The 19835-nt window shown below is 36.5% G+C and overlaps 2 protein-coding genes across 3 annotated transcripts in view; one reads left to right on the top strand and one right to left on the bottom strand.

Annotated features, from left to right (window-relative positions):
- LOC127527635 (uncharacterized) overlaps positions 1-19187 on the top strand; it is a 286851-nt gene extending 267664 nt beyond the window's left edge. The window contains exon 2 of the mRNA XM_051926851.1: positions 19132-19187. The gene's annotated coding sequence lies outside the window, so the exon portion shown is untranslated. The remainder of the gene's footprint in view (positions 1-19131) is intronic.
- brwd1 (bromodomain and WD repeat domain containing 1) overlaps positions 1-19835 on the bottom strand; it is a 216081-nt gene that overhangs the window by 69876 nt on the left and 126370 nt on the right. For both annotated transcript variants that reach the window (XM_028800205.2, XM_028800203.2), the window contains exons 16-27: positions 17975-18103; positions 17447-17672; positions 13734-13919; positions 13402-13585; positions 11954-12047; positions 11717-11860; positions 6702-6778; positions 5069-5255; positions 3923-4042; positions 2458-2565; positions 1644-1768; positions 373-455 (exon numbers count right to left, since the gene is read on the bottom strand). In XM_028800205.2, the coding sequence (XP_028656038.2) occupies positions 373-455; positions 1644-1768; positions 2458-2565; positions 3923-4042; positions 5069-5255; positions 6702-6778; positions 11717-11860; positions 11954-12047; positions 13402-13585; positions 13734-13919; positions 17447-17672; positions 17975-18103 (1663 nt within the window). The remainder of the gene's footprint in view (positions 1-372; positions 456-1643; positions 1769-2457; positions 2566-3922; positions 4043-5068; positions 5256-6701; positions 6779-11716; positions 11861-11953; positions 12048-13401; positions 13586-13733; positions 13920-17446; positions 17673-17974; positions 18104-19835) is intronic.

The raw sequence follows: 19835 nt of genomic DNA, 5'->3' as shown, positions 1-19835 counted from the left end.
AAGATTCTGTAATATGGTAGGTAATAATAATAATAATAATAATAATTCATTACATTTATATAGCGCTTTTCTCAGTACTCAAAGCGCTATCCACACAGGGAGGAGCCAGGTACCATTCACTCACGCAGTAGATAAAAATGTTTAGTCTAATGTTTAGTCTAACTGCTATCAGATTAGTCCACATGCAATTCACTTCACAGTCTATATAAAAAAAACAATTAAAACACACTAGCACTGAAGGTAGAAGAATATACATTTAGAAGACTTTGATAATCTTTGTTTAGATATAAAAAAAGAAGAATGTTAAAATTATTTTCAAATATTAATTTACTTGATCAAAATGACACTGTCTTGATATAAAAAGTGCCTTACTTGGCTGCCAGTTTCTATGTCTTGCTTCTTCATAGCATTGTCGTAGCACAATAAAATCAATTACATCAGGCATGTCATGGTACCTGTGATAAAGAAATGTAATTACCTCAAAGTGCATTATACGCTAAAGATGAACATGAACAAGTTAAATATACAAATAAAGAAAAGTAGGCAATGGTTTGCACTGACTACTATACAACTTATGCTTGCATCCATGGTTTCATATTTAGTATCATGTGGCGCCTGTAGCCTATCAGAGCAGCTTCCAGAGCAAGGCAGGCTCAAACCCCGGAAAAAAGAAAAAGTTTAGTGTTGTAAAGTTATATTAAAAAAAGATTAAACTGCACACCACAGAACAATACTAAAAAAAATTGTTTATTTCCAAAACCACATAATCCAATTCTGGGTTGAGGAGGATACAGGCTATGCCAAAAGTTATGGGTGCAAAACAGGAACTAACCTTGCATGAGATAGTATTCTCCTGTGGGGAACACTCATGGCACATACACATTTACTCACAAAGACGCCAATTCAAAATCACCCATTAACACATAGAGAAACGCACAAAACTTCACACTGTGCTGGTATTTAATCTCCAAGAAGTTTTTAGGAGCATTTTACACCACTGTATAACCATGTACTTATTAATTAAAAACACACACACACTAGGTCAAAGTATTCATGATAGAGCTGGTTACAGAATTATCTCAATCAGTTTGCTGGGTACAGAATTATCTCAATCAGTTTAGTGCTTGACACACCAAAGAGAACTGTTCAATAATTTGGTTTTTCAGGTTGGCAATGCGGTGGTGTTGTTAGTCAGTACAGTTTTTATGACTAACTCAATGATTTAATGCAATAAGTGAGGCAAATCATTAGTTATTTGTAAGACACATCCAATGAAAATGTCAGGAAAATAAAATGTAAATAGCAATACACTATGTTTAGTGAATATTATGAAAGTTCTGGTATTAAACTTTGAAGGCTATTATTATCTCATAAAACGAGCAAAATAATTTGTAGGTATTTATTATCTCATAAAACAAGCAAAATAATTTGAAGGTATGTAATACAGTTCAAAATAGTTAATTCTGAAGTTGTTCACCTGGCCTTATGTAAAACTGGCTGATTAAAGGATGTAAACTTTAGTAAGCTGAATTTGTCAGAATTCTTAAAGAATGAAACATTCAAACTGGTACATATTTTATTATGAAGGCAAAAGTAAACTTCTTAGCTGCTGTAAAAAATGACTGTTTATGATCTGTACATACGTAACAAAGAAGAATCTATCAGAGTCCTTTCCAGTTCCATGATCTATAATGGAAAGCTTCAAACAACACAGGGTTGGAGGACATACTTCATATTTAATTCCAACAATTTTAACAAACTCTTGATCCTATTATGAGAAAAAAAAAAGTTTGCTTCAGAATGAAATTAGCGAACATTATTGAATATGCTAATAAAAACCATTTTCAGGGTATACTGAAAAAATTCAGTTAGCCACGTTTATTAAATAGAAATCAATTTCAAAAATAGCCTAGTCAATAGGAAAATTCTACTTTAGAATATAAAAGGCAAAATGAATGTACGTTTACTTCCATTTGTTTTATTGATATAAACAAGAATCACTGATTATACTTTAAGAAAAAATACAATGTATTTTACATATACACATTCTCATAAAAGTAACATGTTCAGACCTGTTTAATAAAATTCAGGGCCACAGGGACAAGAGCCCATCCCTGCAACATCAGGCACAAGACAGAAACCAGCTTTTGACACAGGTCTATAACAGCCATACTCATACACATAACTTATTAAACTTGGGCAAGGCCAGCCTGGAATCTCCAATTAATCTAACATGCATATCTTAGAGAAACAGTACAATTTATTTATTACATATTAACTAACATTTCAAAAGTTGAAAAAGGTCTGTGACACTTCCCAGGAAAATTAATGTTCATGAATAATTTCTAAATTAGGTTCTAATGCTCCAGCTTGTAATTTCATTCTGAGTTTAGAAGAACAAGCATAGGAGAAAAGGACAGAGAAGGTTTCAAGAAGTTAATTACAACTATGTCTTACTCTGAGTTCCATTTTCCTCCATGGTTGCTTTTCAAGGTTAATATTGTAAATGTTGTTTCTTTTTACTGCTTCAACATAAGCTTCATGGCCCTGACGGAAGTATATCACCTAAAAAGACAAAAAAAAATTGCAACACAAAATTCAAAAACCAATAAATTTAAATATGATCGGTTATTCCATTAAAAAAAACTTAAAAAACAAATTTAGTTTCAATTATTATTAAATTTAGTTTCAATCACAAGTAAGCCCGCGATTCTCTAGAGAATCGTAAATCCAAGAATGGCAATCAGTTTCTGTTCCGTCCGATATTCTGGCACAGTGGATTAGAGCAAGTGTAGTGTACAGGTTGTGCTGTTTGGGCGCCACCTACTGACTCTGGGAAGCCGCTGCGTTTGACTCTGGGGCGTGTGCCACGGCACAGTACGTATGCGTCTCAGTGGGAAGCCGCCGCGTGATGAAATATCATGGAGGGTGGGTGCGTCCTGGGACAGTTAATTTCAACGCGCTTCTGTTATTGTTTTTCTTCATGCAGTCTCTTTTTTGTTTTTTTATGGCTGTGTCGTCGTATATGCGGTGGTGTGGGCGGTTGCGTCCGGGCGACTGTACAACCTGACGTGCACGCTTTACCTCAGGTTTAGTTCACAGGACGTAGGCATGATAAGTTTCCATTTAATTCAATAACCCTATTTGAACTAAAGCAGTTTCTTTGTATGGGCGCCTTCATTCATTGTTTTTATCCATACGGGCTCGTTTACAGGTCGCAGCCATACGGGCTCGTGTTTGTATTACTAATCGTTGAGCTCCCACCATTTGGATACGTGCCTCCTTTGCCTGTGCTGTGTCAAAAGCGCGTTGTGGGCGTGCTCGTTCATTGTGTTTATCCATACGGGCTCGTTTTGTATTTCTGTTAGTTGAGCCCTTTCATTGTGGAGCCGTGATGTCTTTGCTTCTGGTGTGTGTGAAGCGCGTTGTGGGAGCCTCCTGGCACAGTGGAGTAGAGCAAGTGTAGTTTACAGGTTGTATTGTTTGGGCGCCACCTACTGACTCTGGGAAGCCGCTGCGTTTGACTCCATGCACTTCGGTGCGTTCGCCGTGCATAAATGAACTGTTGTTTAGTAATATAGATAACTAGGCATTTACTGTGAATGCACAAATTAAGAAAGTGGTTTTAAACTCAAAAATAAGTATACAAGAACCATTACTGCACAAAATATTTCCTTCAAAATGTATACCATTTAGCACTTAAATGGATTATGATATGAAGCTAATCACTTCTGTTGCTTTCATAAAAATGACTGAATAAAATAAAAAAACAAAACCTTTATTTAGGTAACCTTAGAGCCTAGGTAAAACCCATAAAAATCAACATTTTTGAAATGAAAAACAACAAAGATTATCAAGATATAAAAAAAGGAAGCAGTACAAGCACAGAATATTGACTTATAGCATACAGAATGAATTTTACCTCATCACCAATTTGTGGAACAAAAGGGGACTTTCGGGGAATAACATCAATAATCCAAGATGGAGGAGGACAGCATTCTGTAGAAGGAATAGGAATCACTTCTGATCTAAGAGCACGTTGCTGTAAATAATAACAATACAATCATTTTTTTCCTCATATTCCACATCTACAGAAAACAAACAAAAACTAAAAGTACACAAATGAGGTGGACTAAATATGTACTGTATATACAGTAATTGGAGGCAAAGTTGGATTTCAGAGATAATAAAACACTTGTGTAAATTACAGATACTAATTTTACTGAGGGAAGATTCTTTTACACAAGTTTATTTAATAATAAAATTAAGCAATTAACGTTTCATGGTGATTAAGGTCACACAATACTTGGTACATTCAGATTCTAGTTATGTTTAGCTAATAAGATCTGAAGAAGACATTACAATAACTTTCACAGACAGTAGATTTTTGGGTTACATTTGGCACAAACTTTGGTAACGAAAAATGCTCAAGATGACCATTTTATTTTTACTAGAAATAATGCCTAAAGCCTGTCAAATGTCAGACTTGCCGACCATGGCTGGTGATCTTGTTGCCAGATCATGTCAATTTACAAAACTGAAAATTGCCAGAAATGTCAAATTTAGTGACTGTGTGCTGACATTCAGCATAGTGTTGCTTGCCCCTTTTTTCTGACAGCAAATGGCATGCTGGCTGACGGAGATGGTGCTGTACTAAAGGTTAACAGGTAAGGCAAGTTTAGCTTTAATCTTAGTTCTTTTATCTTTTTTACATTCTGTCATGGTATGTAAAACATGACACATCAGACAGATGAGTTTTCTGTTTATGAGGTTAAAAACACCCACATTTCTAATTCCTCTTTGATGCATTATACACTTATGCTTCCATATGAGCATTCACTGGTTGTCAGCTTTCATGTACACAGAGCTCCAAACCTATGACTAAAGATAAAATTACACTTGTTTGATTTTGTGGACTAGGTAGAGTGAGCTGCTGGGTATGATTCTCTCTTATAAATAACTAATGATCTCACTCACTACATTAAACAATTGACTTAGTCACAATAACTGTACTGACAACACCACCACATTGCCAACCTAAAAAACCCAACAAGTGAACTTTTATTACCTTACACTTCCTTAGTTTTGGACTCTTTGACTTTTGTACTGGAGTACTTGCTTCTTCGTCAATTGAAAAGTCTTCATCTGAGCTGCTCAACTCACGTATTGTTTTTTTCCTAGAAGATTTACGAACTGGACGCTTGTGAATATTCCTTCCATCAGCATTCCAGTCAGAGCAGTCACTAGAGGATTTACTTGAAAATAAAAATAACTGGATTTAATAAAAAGATTCTTCCTTTTTCATTCACTGGAGGAATATGTAAAGGACGTACAGGACATGGCAAAAAAAAAAAAAAACCACAGACTGCCAACAAAAATTACTTCAACCTTACATGTTGAGTATATTATATAAAAGTTTTCTGAGATTTTAACTGGTTCTCTGTTACTAAAAAAACAAAATACATGAAAATGAGGTTAAATTCCCACCTAACCCAGTCTCCCCTGCAAGTCCTCCCCCTGAGCCGGTGTTGCACTAGAACTTAAGCACATTTTTCCCCATAGGATCCATGTTTCAGTATCTGTTTTCTGGAATGTAACCCTCGCAGGTAAGTAATGAGTGAGCATTTAACATCAACATTCGCCAACACTGATAGTGAGAGATGTAACAAGTATTATGGCAACTTCACACTCTCTGCTGTTTACCACTCCTTTTGTACCACTCATAGGAGTTATTATGATGTTTCACTGAACCCTAACATTCTGCAGAACACACTTCATGAAACAGTGAGCTAAGCTATCCTAGTAGTTTATGCAGATACTTTTTAACAGATGTTTCTGCTTCAACTACGTCTCAGAAGTTTATTCTAGATTCCTGTGACTTTCTGAGTAAAGAAGGGATGCTTGGCTTTAAATGTATTTTCTCTTAATTTCTAACAATGTCCTTGAGTATGTGATTCAATATTTTATTGTAAGAATCTGTCTGGACTGCGGTGGGCTGGCGCCCTGGCCCAGGGTTTGTTTCCTATCTTGCACCCTGTGTTGGCTGGGATTGGCTCCAGCAGACTCCCGTGACCCTGTAGTTAGGATAAAGCGGGTTGGATAATGGATGGATGGAATTTGGCTGGATCAGGTTTATCAATGCCTTTAAGAACTTTAGAGACCTGATGACTCATCTTCTAGAGCTGCTAAGTCTTTTATGTCATATAGAAGCCAGAACTGCACACAATGAGAGAAAACTAAATGTTGGGCTGCATTGCCTGTTCTCACAATTTTTCTAATGCTTCAAAAAGCAGTCGATGACCTGAAACAGTTTTATTACAATACACAAAAAAAAAATGACAAAATGTATCCCACCAATTACTGACCAGTAAGTCTTATTTCACAATAGTGCATACAAATAATTTTAAAAATTATGTTGATTTTATAGGCTAATCACCAAGCAGAAGTCTAAACATGGGCATTGTGAATATTGTTATGTAACTAAAGACTTGCAATCTATTTCACTTTGGAAGAATTTTCATGTACTGTAATAGCTTATTTTGTATTATTCCTCAATAATAAAAAAAAAAGCTACATCTCAGAAATAAACACGACTAATAGAGGCTACACGGATTAAATTATCTAATTTTCAAGTACAGAAATATCATTTACTCTTTTTTATAAACATTTATATATTAAACAATATATACATTTATGCATACCCAGAACTGTTATCACTTTTCCATTCTTTATCATCTTCGGATGAGTCCATATTACCATTTACATCAAGGTCATTTTCCTAAGGAAAAAAAAAGAAAGGTTTATAAGTACCAGGAGTAGGAAATAAAATTAAAAAGCCACAATAATATATATAGACATAAGTGTAACAATATTAAAAAATATACAGTGGATTCAGAAAATATTCAAACCACTTCACTTTCTGCACACTTTGTCTTGATTTTTCTTTATTTTCATACACTAGAGCAATACAATGGCATGCTACCTGAACAAACAATAATTTAACACATATTTTGAACATAATGAGTACAAAGAAAAATTACACAAAAAAATTGGTAGTTTTAATTTTAAATTGACTAATTTGCCATTTTTGACCATCATTCTACACTCAATCTATAATTAAAGTAAAAACATGTTGAGTGTAGAAGTCTACAGATGCAGAGGGAATTAAGGAAACTTACAGGTGCATCTCAATAAATTAGAATATCATCTGTGACAGGCGACCGGCTATGGACTCCGGTCGTCACCCCCAGGCCGCTAGGAGGAGCCCTCCGGACAGCATATTTGTGCCCCGAGTTCCAGCAGGGCCTCATGGACTTTGTAGTGTTTTGACACAGCCCTGCTGGATACCCTGGGGGCCGCCAGGAGTCGCTGTAGGGGGGCTAGTGGGCTCTGTCATGCCCTATAACCCGGGAGTGCATCCCAGGCACGTGACTGGAAGAAGCGATGTGCTCCCGGGATGAAGAAAAGGACTTTGCCCTGACCCGGAAGGAAAACAGACTTGTGGGTTTGGCTTGGGGCCACTTCCGGGTCAGGGGCTATAAAAGGACTCTGGGTGAGCCCAGACATTTGAGCTGAGCTGGGAGGTAGGGTGGCGACGTGTCTGGGCGAGGAGGAGTATTGTTTAGTAGAGAGAGTTTATTGTTTAATGAGTGTGGAGTGGAGGGTGCTTTGTGCACATTATAATAACGAAATAAAAAGTTATTATTATTATACTTTCACCTGGTCCGAAGAGTGGTACCTGAGGGTTCGAGAGGTGGACGACACGCTTATCTGCTACACATCGAAAAGTTAATTTATTTCAGTAATTCAATTCAAAAAGTAAAACTCATTTATTATATAGATTAATTGCACAGAGAATTATATATTTCAAGCGTTTATTTCTTTTCATTTTGCTGATTATGGCTTATAGCTAATGAAAACCCAAAATTCAGTATCTCAGAAAATTAGAATATTGTGAAAAAGTTCAATATTGTAGACTAATGGTGTCACACTCCACTCAGCTAATTAACCCAAAACACCTGCAACAGTGTCCTGAAACTTTAAATGGTCTCTCAGTCTGGTTTAGTAGGCAATACAATCATGGGGTAACTAGTGACTTCACAGTTGTCCAGAAGACAGTCATTGACACCCTCCACAAGGAGGGTAAGCCACAAAATGTCACTGCTAAAGAAGTTGGCTGTTCACAGAGTGCTGTATCCAAGCATATTAATGGAAAGTTTAGTGGAAGGAAAAAATGTGGCAGAAAAAGGTGCCCAAGCAACAGGGATAACCGCCACCTTGAGAGGATTGTGAAGCACAGCCCATTCAAGAATTTGGGGGAGATTCACAAAGGGTGGACTGTGGCTGGAGTCAGTGCTTCAAGAGCTATCACACACAGATGTATCCAGGACATGGGCTACAATTGTCACATTCCTTGTGTCAAGCCACTCTTGAACCAGAAACGTCAGAAGCGCCTTACCTGGGCTAAGGAGAAAACGGACTGGACTGTTGTTCAGTGGTCCAAAGTCTTCTTTTCAGATGAAAGTTAATTTTGCATTTAATTTGGAAAGCATGGTCCCACAGTCTGGAGGAAGAGTGGAGAGGCACAGAATCCAAGTTGCTTGAGGTCCAGTGTAAAGTTTCCATAGTCAGTAATGATTTGGGGAGCCATGTCATCTGCTGGTGTTGGTCCACTGTGTTTTATCAAGTCCAAAGTCAGCACAGCCGTCTACCAGAAAACTTTAGAGCACTTCATGCTTCCCCTCTGCTGACAAGCTGCCAAAAGTACTAATATCTGGTTTAATGACCATGGTATCCCTGTGCTTGATTGGCCAGCAAACTCACCTGACCTAAACCCCATAGAGAATCTATGGGGGTATTGTCAAGAAGAAGATGAGAAACACCAGACCCAACAATGCAGATGAGCTGAAGGCCGCTATCAAAGCATCCTGGGCTTCCATAACACCTCAGCATAGGCTGATCACACTGATGTAGTGATTCATGCAAAAGGAGCCCCGACCAAGTATTGAGTGCATACATGGACATACTTTTCAGTAGGCCAACATTTCTGTATTAAAAATGATTTTTTTTATTGGTCATATGTAATATTCTAATTTTCTGAGATACTGAATTTTGACGTTTCATTACCTGTAAGCCATAATCATCAAAATGAAAAGAAATAAATGCTTAAAATAAATCACTCTGTGTGTTATGGATATATATAATATATGAATTTTACTTTTTGAATTGAATTACTGAAATAAATTAACTTTTGATATTCTAATTTATTTAGATGCACCTGTATATACACAGATGTGTGTACCCTTCAAAACAACCTCCAATTAATTCAATTTGCCATAAGTGAACTGCAGTCAAGTTGTAGACATGACACATCTCAAGGATAATTAAAGCAAACTGAATATATCTAACCATAATCTTCCTGAAAAATGTTTTCATCTTGTTAATATGGGCGTAGAATGAATATAGTGCAGAATGATGGGCAAAAATGGCAAATTCATCAATTTAAACTTAAATCTACAACACAATAGTGTACGGAAAGTGAAAAGGTCTGAATACTTTCTGAATCCACTGTACATTCAAGAATAGAATGGATAATGAGTATGTGATCTGCTATACTTTCACAACCACAAGATTTACTTAAGGAATTTCAAGACGTGGAATCTGAAAATGTCTCACTTACTCATTCACTCTCTTTACATTACTACACTTTACCAAGAAGCAGTCAGTCATGTCTCATTGATACTGATAGTATCAACACTTATTGATGAGCAGCAACTGCTATCATTGATAAAGCCACTGAATAATATCATTGTATCAGAGACATACTAAGCAGTAATGAGTTTACCATTACACTTTACATACATTCATTAATGCTGCTCACAGGCAGTAAACAAATCAACTTTACAGTAAGAACTGAGTTTCAAATTACCGTATATACTCGAGTATAAGTCGGGTCTTGAAACCCCAAAAATCAATCATAAAATCAGAACCTGACTTATATGCCCATTCAAAAATATAACATTTTTTTTTATTTTTTTTTTACATTTTCTTGCTTCCCCCAATCTCTCACCAGTTTGAGACACATCGAATTTTGTTGCAGCAGCGTAGTTACCAATTTTTTTCACCACTTCCAACAACTTTTAATTTAAAACCAGCTTTTCTTCAGATCGAACGCTCCATTGTATATAAGGGATGCTCTTACGATAAAGGTGCATGACAGTGTGAGATACAAGAAACACAAAATAGTGCAAACATCGCTTCGGAATAGTTTGGGTATTTCCATGTGGTCACGTAGGCACAACAAATAGAAAAAAAAGGCAGTGTGCTCCGTAGTTACTCTCTCACGTGGGCGTTAGCATATTGTAATCTCTTGCAGCAATAGCATGAGTTTTCCGCATTCGATTTATACGACTGGCATTATAAAATACCGGAAATTATACGGTAAAATCAAGCCCCAACTTTGAATATTGCCAGGAATGGCCGGCAGAGTAAAAAATAGAATTCAAGGGAGAGAAGCAAGATAAAAACCTCTGCTTTACTATATACAAGACTAACATCTCTGATTCCTAAGCCTTTTGGAATAATGTTCTAAGTGCAGATAAGTCAAAAGTAGGACTCTTTGGACAACACAAATCTCAATTTGTCTGGTATAAACCTAAGAAAGCATTCAGACAGCAAGAACACCATAACTACAATAAAATAATGGGCGGTAGTGTGATGTAGTGGGGATGCTTTGCTGCCTCCATCCCTGAAGGGCTTGCCATTACTAAAGGAACCGTGAAGTTTGCACTTTACCACGATAATCTTAAGAAGAATGCTCATCAGTCTGTGGCCTGAAGCTGAACTGTAAATGGATTATGCTACAGGATAATGACCAAAAACACAAGTTTTGTGGTGGCCTAGTCCAAGTCCTGACTTAACCCTAACAGAGATGCTTTTGCAAAACCTGAAAGGAGCAGTTTACACTAATAATCCTATGAATGTGTCTCAATTAAAGTGATTCTGCAAAGAATAGTAGGCTAAAATTCCTCAAGGCAATGTGAAAGACTCTCTTTGTCCACCACTCAGGTTATGTTGAACCTGGTCCCTATTCCTCCTGCAATTGGTGGGCCCACACAGGGTTAATCACGTTATGATATCGGGCGATCCAGCTAGGCCTGGATCCAGGCAGAGATCCCAGTAACTACACACCAGGTGGGGTACTCTTTTTGTACTTGCAAAGAAAGTAATGATTTAGAAACTGTATTATGTGCTTAGATTCTCTTTAATATTGCATTTTCACTAAATGTCATTCATTATTATACAAAACAGGGGATAATTAGAAAGAGGGCAAATGCCTTTTAACAGTTCTGTATGACTTGGTATTATTTGTTTGTCTAAAGGATTATTTATTAACAATCACTCTCTATTGTAGATAAAAGTGGTAGTGGTAGTTTAGGAACCTGACATATGATTTCAATGAACAAAGTTTGAATAATGTGGCATTCTTTAAAATTATGTTTGTATTTTTTAGGCCTACATACTGTATACCTCTGCTAAAGTACAGGTGAATGTATTATTTGATTATACCCACCTTACTTAATGAAAAAAAAACAACTGCATATTTTGACATCTTAGATATCGAACTATCCCAAGAGATTCAACGATAACATTAATTCAAGATACAGTAGAATACATAAAAAGAAGGGAAAAAATGAAAATGAAAAACAAATGTTACCTCCTCTTCTTCAGAGCACTCAGTTTCCTCCCCTTCCTCACAAGATAGGTCAATGAAATCCATGGCCATTTTAGATGTTCGTCTGTTTATCTTCTTAGAGCGTAGTGGTTGTGTTCTTCTTTTTCCTTTGCTTATACCATCACTCTGCAAAAAAAAAAAAAAAAAAACTGTAAAGCAAAAAGCACTACCAAAATAGTTAACAGACAACAGGCCATTAAATTGTAGTTATAAACAAACCATTGCATTTCCTTGCAAAGACATTTGTTTCTTCTCAGCCATATATAAGGCTCTCTCTTCATCTCCCTTCACTTTCCTGTATTCTTCCTGTTTCCTTTTTATGATAGAAAAGGAAGAGAATTGCATCTAGATTAAGACTTTCAAAGAACAGCATATTTAAATAAAAATTGCAAAAGCTTGGTCTATTCAAGTAAAAAATCAAGGAGTATAGTCTCTTTGACTATACAAATATAAGTAACAATACAGTTTAACTTAATGTTTTTACATTGCAACAACTGGTAATTAAAAATATCATCAGTATTAGTCATTCTGTAAGAATGTACCCAACTCTATTACGCGCATTTATTTTCTTGTCAGTAAGCTTATGAGGTAATGGTAAGGAAAACAATATTTTATGTTTCAATAATGTCAAAAGGGTCCTCAGTCAATTTACAATACTTGCTTTAGAATTGATAGTAGCCATAAAGAAATATTTTTGTAGGCTCTTGTAACACAGAAATGAGTCATCTTATCCTTCAGTCAAGCTTTCCCTTTGACAGAATAGTTTCCTATTTGATGGAAAAGGATGCTCACTCTGGGATGAGCTTTGTCTCTCAAGAAACTAAGTAAAAAGAAATGCAAGAGGAACCGTTAAGCCCTTTTTAAGAATTCAGAAATACAGTCTATAAAAGAAGCAGGGAGCCTTCTATAGCCAACAATACAGAAGTATTTTTTATAAAGGCTAGCTACAAGTGCAATAATTACAGATTAATTTGTTAGGGTGTCAAGAACACTGCAACCTAGGTATTTCCCTATGCTCTGTAAATGTGAATTACAATTAGGTGCAATAGAACAATTACCAGAACATCTGAACAAATGATGAGAACAGACCATTTATCTCAAAAAGCTCACCAAGCGTATTCACTTATATCCTCCAAAATACCAACTTCACTGAGATCTAAAGGTCCCAGAAGTCCTAATCTCTAACACACTTGCATGTTTTACCTATGCAGTACTGCCCAGTTAATCTTTGCCACTAAATTCATATTTTCCATTTTCATTTTCTAACCTTCTTAGCCAAATTCAGATTTTTCTAGGGGGAAGAGCCCATCTCAGCAGCACAGGAAGCAAGGCAAGAAACAGCCTTGAACAGGATGCCAGTCCATCATGGGACACACTTGCATGCACTCAAAAGGAAAAAAAAATTAAACTAAATGCAACTTTGTTGCCAGATGAACAACTAAACTAAACAGCTAAGATATATTATAAAACCTTTCCTATATTTATTAATATGTACAGATTGCATAGAAAAGCTCATATTAATGCTAAAATGAAATTGGACAATTCAACCCTTAAGACAATATATATTTAGTTAAAAACAGGGTATGAAATACTTTACTTTCAGATTACATAAATCAGTAGTATTTTTTAATACTAAATTCATGCTAATTCTACTTTAGCTCTCTTACTTGAGTACACTAAGCGGTAATTCAGGAACTATAATTCTGCGTTTCCAAGCTTGTAGATCGCGCTTTGTGGCCATTTGACTTCGAGGAGCATTTTGATGCAGCAGCCGCACACCTTCCACCTGTCCACTGCGACGTAAGCCAACATTGGGGGAAGACAAATACTCTGTGTTTGGATTGTGGAAGGCTTTAAAGACAAAATTAAGTACTAATCAAAATTGTAGTCCTTGAAAATGTCAAGTATTATCTCTCTGAATTTGTGACCTCCAAGCAGCTAAAACATACAAATAAGTGCATACTTCATCAGAGTAACAAATCTGTGCATGTTCTCTTACTTCTCAAAGCTGCATCATCTCTACTTTGTAGTTCATTTGCAGGAACTCTCAGTTCTGCTGAATTTTGTTGGTCCTGCTGTTCCTGTAATTGTCTTATCATATTGTCAAGTACACTTGGCTCATGGCCTTGCTCCCCAACATCATTCGCTGGCAGGCTGATCACCTGTTCCACAACCTCGCCATCACCTTTTTAGGAAATGAAGAAGACAGCTGACTAATATGAATAACATGTTTAAATAAAAACATAAGTAAAAAAAAATCTAACAACCTGGTACAGTTATTACTGGTACATCTGTTTGATTTTACAGGTTATCTTTATAGACAAAGGCCAGGAGTAAATCATTTAGATATCATGATCCCACACTGCTACTTGGGGATCTAAGGTTTAGCTGTTGGATGGTGTCTCCTTTGAGTGCCCTGGCACAGGATTTCCCAGACAGGCTATGAAGTGCAACACTCTGCTCTTTTCTACATGCACTGTAGCCTTTAACGGACTGAGTCAGGTAGGCAGGTTCTAGAACCTTCTCAATCCACTTCAGCATTTTGGGGACTAAAGGCTCTCTCACTGTAACTGGTCAAAAGGCTGCAAACAGGACAGAACTCAAGTCACCACAGGGACCACTCACTCTCGTTATAACACACAGTGACAATTTGCAATTGCCAATTAACAAACTAAATAGATTTGAAAAAAGAAAAAAAAATAAAAATAAAAAAACATTTGCAATTAATTCCTTCTTTGCTTCTTTTTTTGTCTGACCATAGTAATTTTTATGAAATGGGAATTGTAGTGAGAAGTTAAGCAAAATGACACCTTTTATTGGCTAACTAAAAAGATTACAATATGCAAGCTTTCGAGGCAACTCAGGACACTGCTTCAGGCAAGATGTAATGAAATGGGAGTTGCAAAGCTATTTAGTTATAACAAATGTTACAGAATAACAGAAGTGGAAGGCAAACTTTATTACTGCGTCTGACCATTATGGATATCAGGTGAATGTGGCACTCTGATGGTAAACTATAGGGTATTTCTCAGTAAACTATAGGGTGTATTCTCAAAGTCCAAACCCAGGACACTTGTAAAGTAGCATATATGCCCATGCATAAAGCCCATCCTCATTTTTAAGTGCTTGCAGTATCTCATCAAAGCAGGATCATGGAATTGGGTTTGGGGTGGAGGCGAGACTCTTTCACACAATAATATATATATATATAAAAAAAAAATCACAGTGCTTGAAATGTAAACAAATAAGATGGAATTAGTATCACTCTCAATATCTATTTATAGAGCACATTTAAAACAACATTAGTAATGTTGTAGCCAAAGTGCTTGACAAAAAAACATACAACAAGCACAAATAAAACAAAGAATAAAAACACAATACAACCAGCAGAAAACAGAAACAAACAAATGACAAAGAGGAGTGAACCATCAATATCACTGAAGGTCACAGAAAGCTAGAGAATAGAAATGTGTCTTTAATCTAGTTTTAAACAGTTCAGATGAAGGTGACTCCTTAATGTAATAATTCCACAGATGAAGTGGAGCAGCTGCAAAAGCCCTGTCCCCCTTAGTTTTGCGCTTAGAATGAGGGACAACAAGAGACAACTGACCAGTAGATCTAAGCTCTCTGGATGGTTGCTGTATAACACACAATTCAGATATATAGGCAGGAGCATATCCATGTAGCAATTTAAAAACCAGCAGCAAAATTTTAAAATCAATTCTAAAGCTAATTAACAGTCAGTGTAAAATGGCTAAAATTGGAGATAGATAGGCAAACTTTTTTGCCCCAACCAAAAAACGAGCAGCAACATTCTGAACTGGCTGCAACATGAGTATCAGGGATTAACTGGTCCCAGAAAACAATGGCTTAAAGTAATGAAGTCACAAAAAGATAAAAGCTGGAGTAACTTTCTCAAGATCACTAGACCAAAAAAAAGACTTAACGTTGACTAAAAGATGAAGCTGGAGTATAGCAACTCTTGAGCATAGTATTAATCTGTTTCTCAAAAGAGAGGCTACTGTCAAAAATAACTCCCAAGATTCTGAACATGAAGTTTGCAAAAGTACACAATAAGAGCCAAGAAGTTCAAAACCAGTTTGGATTTTGGCTACAGGACCAGCAATCGGCATTTCTGTTTTATTTTGATATAGATCAAGAAAAATGTCAGCCATCCAGGATCTTAGTTCAACAAGACAATTGCGCAGCCAATTCACTGCAGAACTGCACACAGGAATATAAAACTGTGTTTCATCAGTAAACTGTGTTCCCGCAGAACAATATTTATGGTACTTAAAAACTTTATTAGAAGTATAGGCTGTTAAAAACTGGGACATTTTGATATTCTTCCGTTACTTATTGGGAAACATAGCCTGAAATCGGGACTGATCCTGTCATTGAGATGTCTGGTCAGCCTAGTAAAATACTGTGTGAGTGAAACATTATAATCTGCAGATAACTGAGTTGTGAGGCTCGTTCAGTGGATAGTTAATGCAGAGTAAAATTATTATTTTGTGCATAACGGCTTACAGACCCAGGATACTTCATTCATATCTAGATAACCTTGTTTTCCTTGCTTCCATTTTATATTTTTACAGTTAGGAAGATCATTTAATTTAACTTTTATGACTTAATGCATCTGGAGGGATGGAATGCTGATGAACTGGTTCTCTTCCGCTTACACTCAAGCTGCTGGAAAGACTTCATAAAATATAAACAATTTGCTGATGCAGAGGTTTCCACATGTATGCAGCTGGATTTGTATTACCCGCCAGTGCAGGCAGCTTGTAACCTAAAGTAACTTCCAACTTATGCAAGCATGCTGCAGGTTTTTAAATAACTTATACTGGGGATCTGTTTGCAGTCAAAAGCAGCTATCAAAGATGAAAAACAAAAAAAAAAAATGCAAAATACACAACCTGGTATAACTTCTGTCTGGATAAACTTGAGACAGTAGGTTTCCTATTTGAAGTTGCATAGAATGTTTTTCCATTTAAAGAAAGATATGTTCACAGACCCACCAATGCTTTTCAAAGCGAGGTTTCAAAGTTTCAAAAAAATTTGTACAGTGCAATTTCTTTTAGACATTTCAAACTGAACTGTCTCAAACAAGTGCTTCATAATTTAACAACATTGGTACACAGGGGAGCAGGTTTTTTTTTTTTTTAATGTGGACAAACAGTGATGGCTATCGCAATAGGTAGTTTGCGCATTATATGTGAATGCACCTAAAGAGGACTTTCATGCAGTTATATAAGGAGAGTGTCTAAATCTGAAAGGCAAGAGTAAAACAAAATAGGCAGTAGCTGAAATAGACAAAGGCACATGTGTGGGTGAATTTTGTTGGGGCCATGGAGAATAATTTTTCAATGACCTAGAAGAGGTTTTGGCTAAACATTTTTCAACTGAGGAAGGCTAAGTCAGATGTCACTCAAGCTGTTCTTAGCAAGGTTGGGGGAAATATTGACCTCAGATGGGGATATCATCAAGACAGTGGATGATGCTCTTTCAGTCACTTCTAAGGTCAGTTTTACTTGTTCAAATTTAGTAAAACAGAACTAAAATATTGGACAAAAATTATAACATACCTTTGTGACAAATAATAGACAAATAGCCCATAAGATATATGCAATCTTTGGTTCAGGAAAGTTTTTTAGTATACAAGATATGAAAAGGCAAGAGAAACACTATTTGAAATCTACAATTACTTACTTGTAGCAACATATCCCAACTGAGGGATTAGATGTTCATCTGCACAATTCTCCCTTCCTGGAACAAGCCTCTGGTATTTAGGGGGATGTGGGTTGCCATCAACATCCACTAAAAAAGGTGGAGGCATAAGGTGTGGAGCTTGCTGTGTTTGTTCATCAAGAACATAATTGTTTGAATCTCTTATTAAAGGTCGGTAATCAGTATGGAAGAACACCTGGTCAGGTAACTAAAAAAGTATTTATATATTAAAAAAAACATATATACACACACATTTATGAGTGAACAAAATAGAGCAAAGGAATTAAATTAATTAATTTAAATATTATCAAGATGTGAAAATAATAATTGCAATAGCAATGAATGTTAAGATACAATAATATATAAAAACAAAAGAGTCCAAGTAAATATAGGCCAGTCAAAAGTCAAGAGAACAGGTTGGCATTAAATGCATTGAAAAAACATTACTAGACAAGTAATAAAATAAAAAATGTGCATACTTATGCAGTACTCTTAATGGAAAAAAATCACCTTCTCAAAAGGTTTGCTGCTTCCAAATCCTAATATAAGCAGATGTCCATGTGAGTCTGTGCAAGCAAAATGTTGTCCATCTGGTGAAAACTTACAGTCAAACAATGCACCATGCCCTTGGCCTTCAATCTAAAAAGAAGAAATAACAAATCAGGCACAAGATACAAAAGTCTTTTGCTACTAAAACTATGAGAAATGGAAAACCATTATAGTCCTTATGGGCTATGTATACAATTACATGTATTAAAGTTTCCATTAAAAACTGTCAATGAAAATTGCAGTTTTCTGCCATATTTCCACTTGCCAACGCGTAGTATTTTAAAAACACTTCTCTCTTTATCATGACTAGGGTTGCACGGTATACCTATACTGAAAAAGTAGATTAACCTAATTTTGAAAAGAGTACGAATTAAGACGATCTACAAGTCTCCAACTTAAACTTTAAAGCCTTACAATATCTACATACTTCTGACATATCACTTATGTCCATACTGTATATTTGATCTCTTTTTGCTGATCTGTTATTTCACAGAGTAATAATTTCCATTTGTGGAGGTCTGTAGGATGACGTTGGAGATCAAGAAGAGGAAGAGAGTGAAGGCAGAGCCAAGGACCAAATGGTGGAAGTTGAAAAAGGAAGACTGCAAGGTTGAGTTTAGGGAGGAGGTGAGACAGGCACTGGGTGGCAGTGAAGAGTTACCAGACAGTTGGGAAACTACAGCAGATGTAGTAAGGGTAACAGCAAGAGGGGTGCTTGGCGTGACATCTGGAAAAAAGAAAAGGAAACCTGGTGGTGGAATGAGGAAATACAGCGAGAGTATACAGAGGAAGAGGATGGCAAAGAAGAAGTGGGATAGTCAGAGAGATGCAGAAAGTAGACAAGAGTACAAGGAGATAAGGAGCAAGGTGAAGAGAGAGGTGGCGAAGGCTAAAGAAAAGGCGTATGATGAGCTGTATGAGAGGTTGGACACTAAGGAGGGAGAAAAGGACCTGTACTGATTGGCTAGACAGAGGGACCGAGCTGGGAAAGATGTGCAGGAGGTTAGGGTGATAAAAGATAAAGATGGAAACGTACTCACAAGCAAAGGGAATGTGTTGAGCAGATGGAAAGAGTACTTAGACAGGCAGATGAATAAAGAGAACGAGAGAGAGAAGAGGTTGGATGATGTGGAGATAGTGAATCAGGAAGTGCAATGGATTAGCAAGGAGGAAGTAAAGACAGCTATGAAGAGGATGAAAAATGGAAAGGCCATTGGTCCAGATGACATACCTATGGAAGCATGGAGGTGTTTAGGAGAGATGGCAGTGGAGTTTTTAACCAGATTGTTTAATGGAATCTTGGAAAGAGAGAGGATGCCTGAGGAGTGGAGAAATGGTGTACTGGTGCCAATATTTAACACTAGAATTACCACAGCCTACGAAAAAACTTGTAGATCCGTCCCACCTTAAAACGCTTTGCACTTCTCCGTCAGCGTCTTTTGTCCTTTAAATGTGTTGATAAGCAGCAAACAGCAAGCAGTCTGCTATCACATCCCCCCACCGGCACACAGTTTTCTCAGCTCAAGTCTGCTTACCTACTTGTCAGTTGCTTAGAGCTGTATAGAGTGAGAAGTCATGCAAAATGACACCTTTTATAAATACTATATCGTTATTTGGAACACTTGCATTTCATGTGTGTTCTGTGTCTACAACGATCTATACACAATAAACACATCGTTAAAACAAACGTTTTTCATGTTTTAGTAATAATTGACAAAATGTAGGCATGAAGTGTATAATGTGTGAAGCTTGAATTCCAAATATCTTTATACACTTTCACAAAAGATAAAAGTATAACAGAACAAATGCGCACTTTTATAAG

Source organism: Erpetoichthys calabaricus, chromosome 4, assembly GCF_900747795.2.
Source record: "Erpetoichthys calabaricus chromosome 4, fErpCal1.3, whole genome shotgun sequence".
Lineage (NCBI taxonomy): Eukaryota > Metazoa > Chordata > Cladistia > Polypteriformes > Polypteridae > Erpetoichthys > Erpetoichthys calabaricus.
This window is presented reverse-complemented; position numbering and strand designations above follow the sequence as displayed.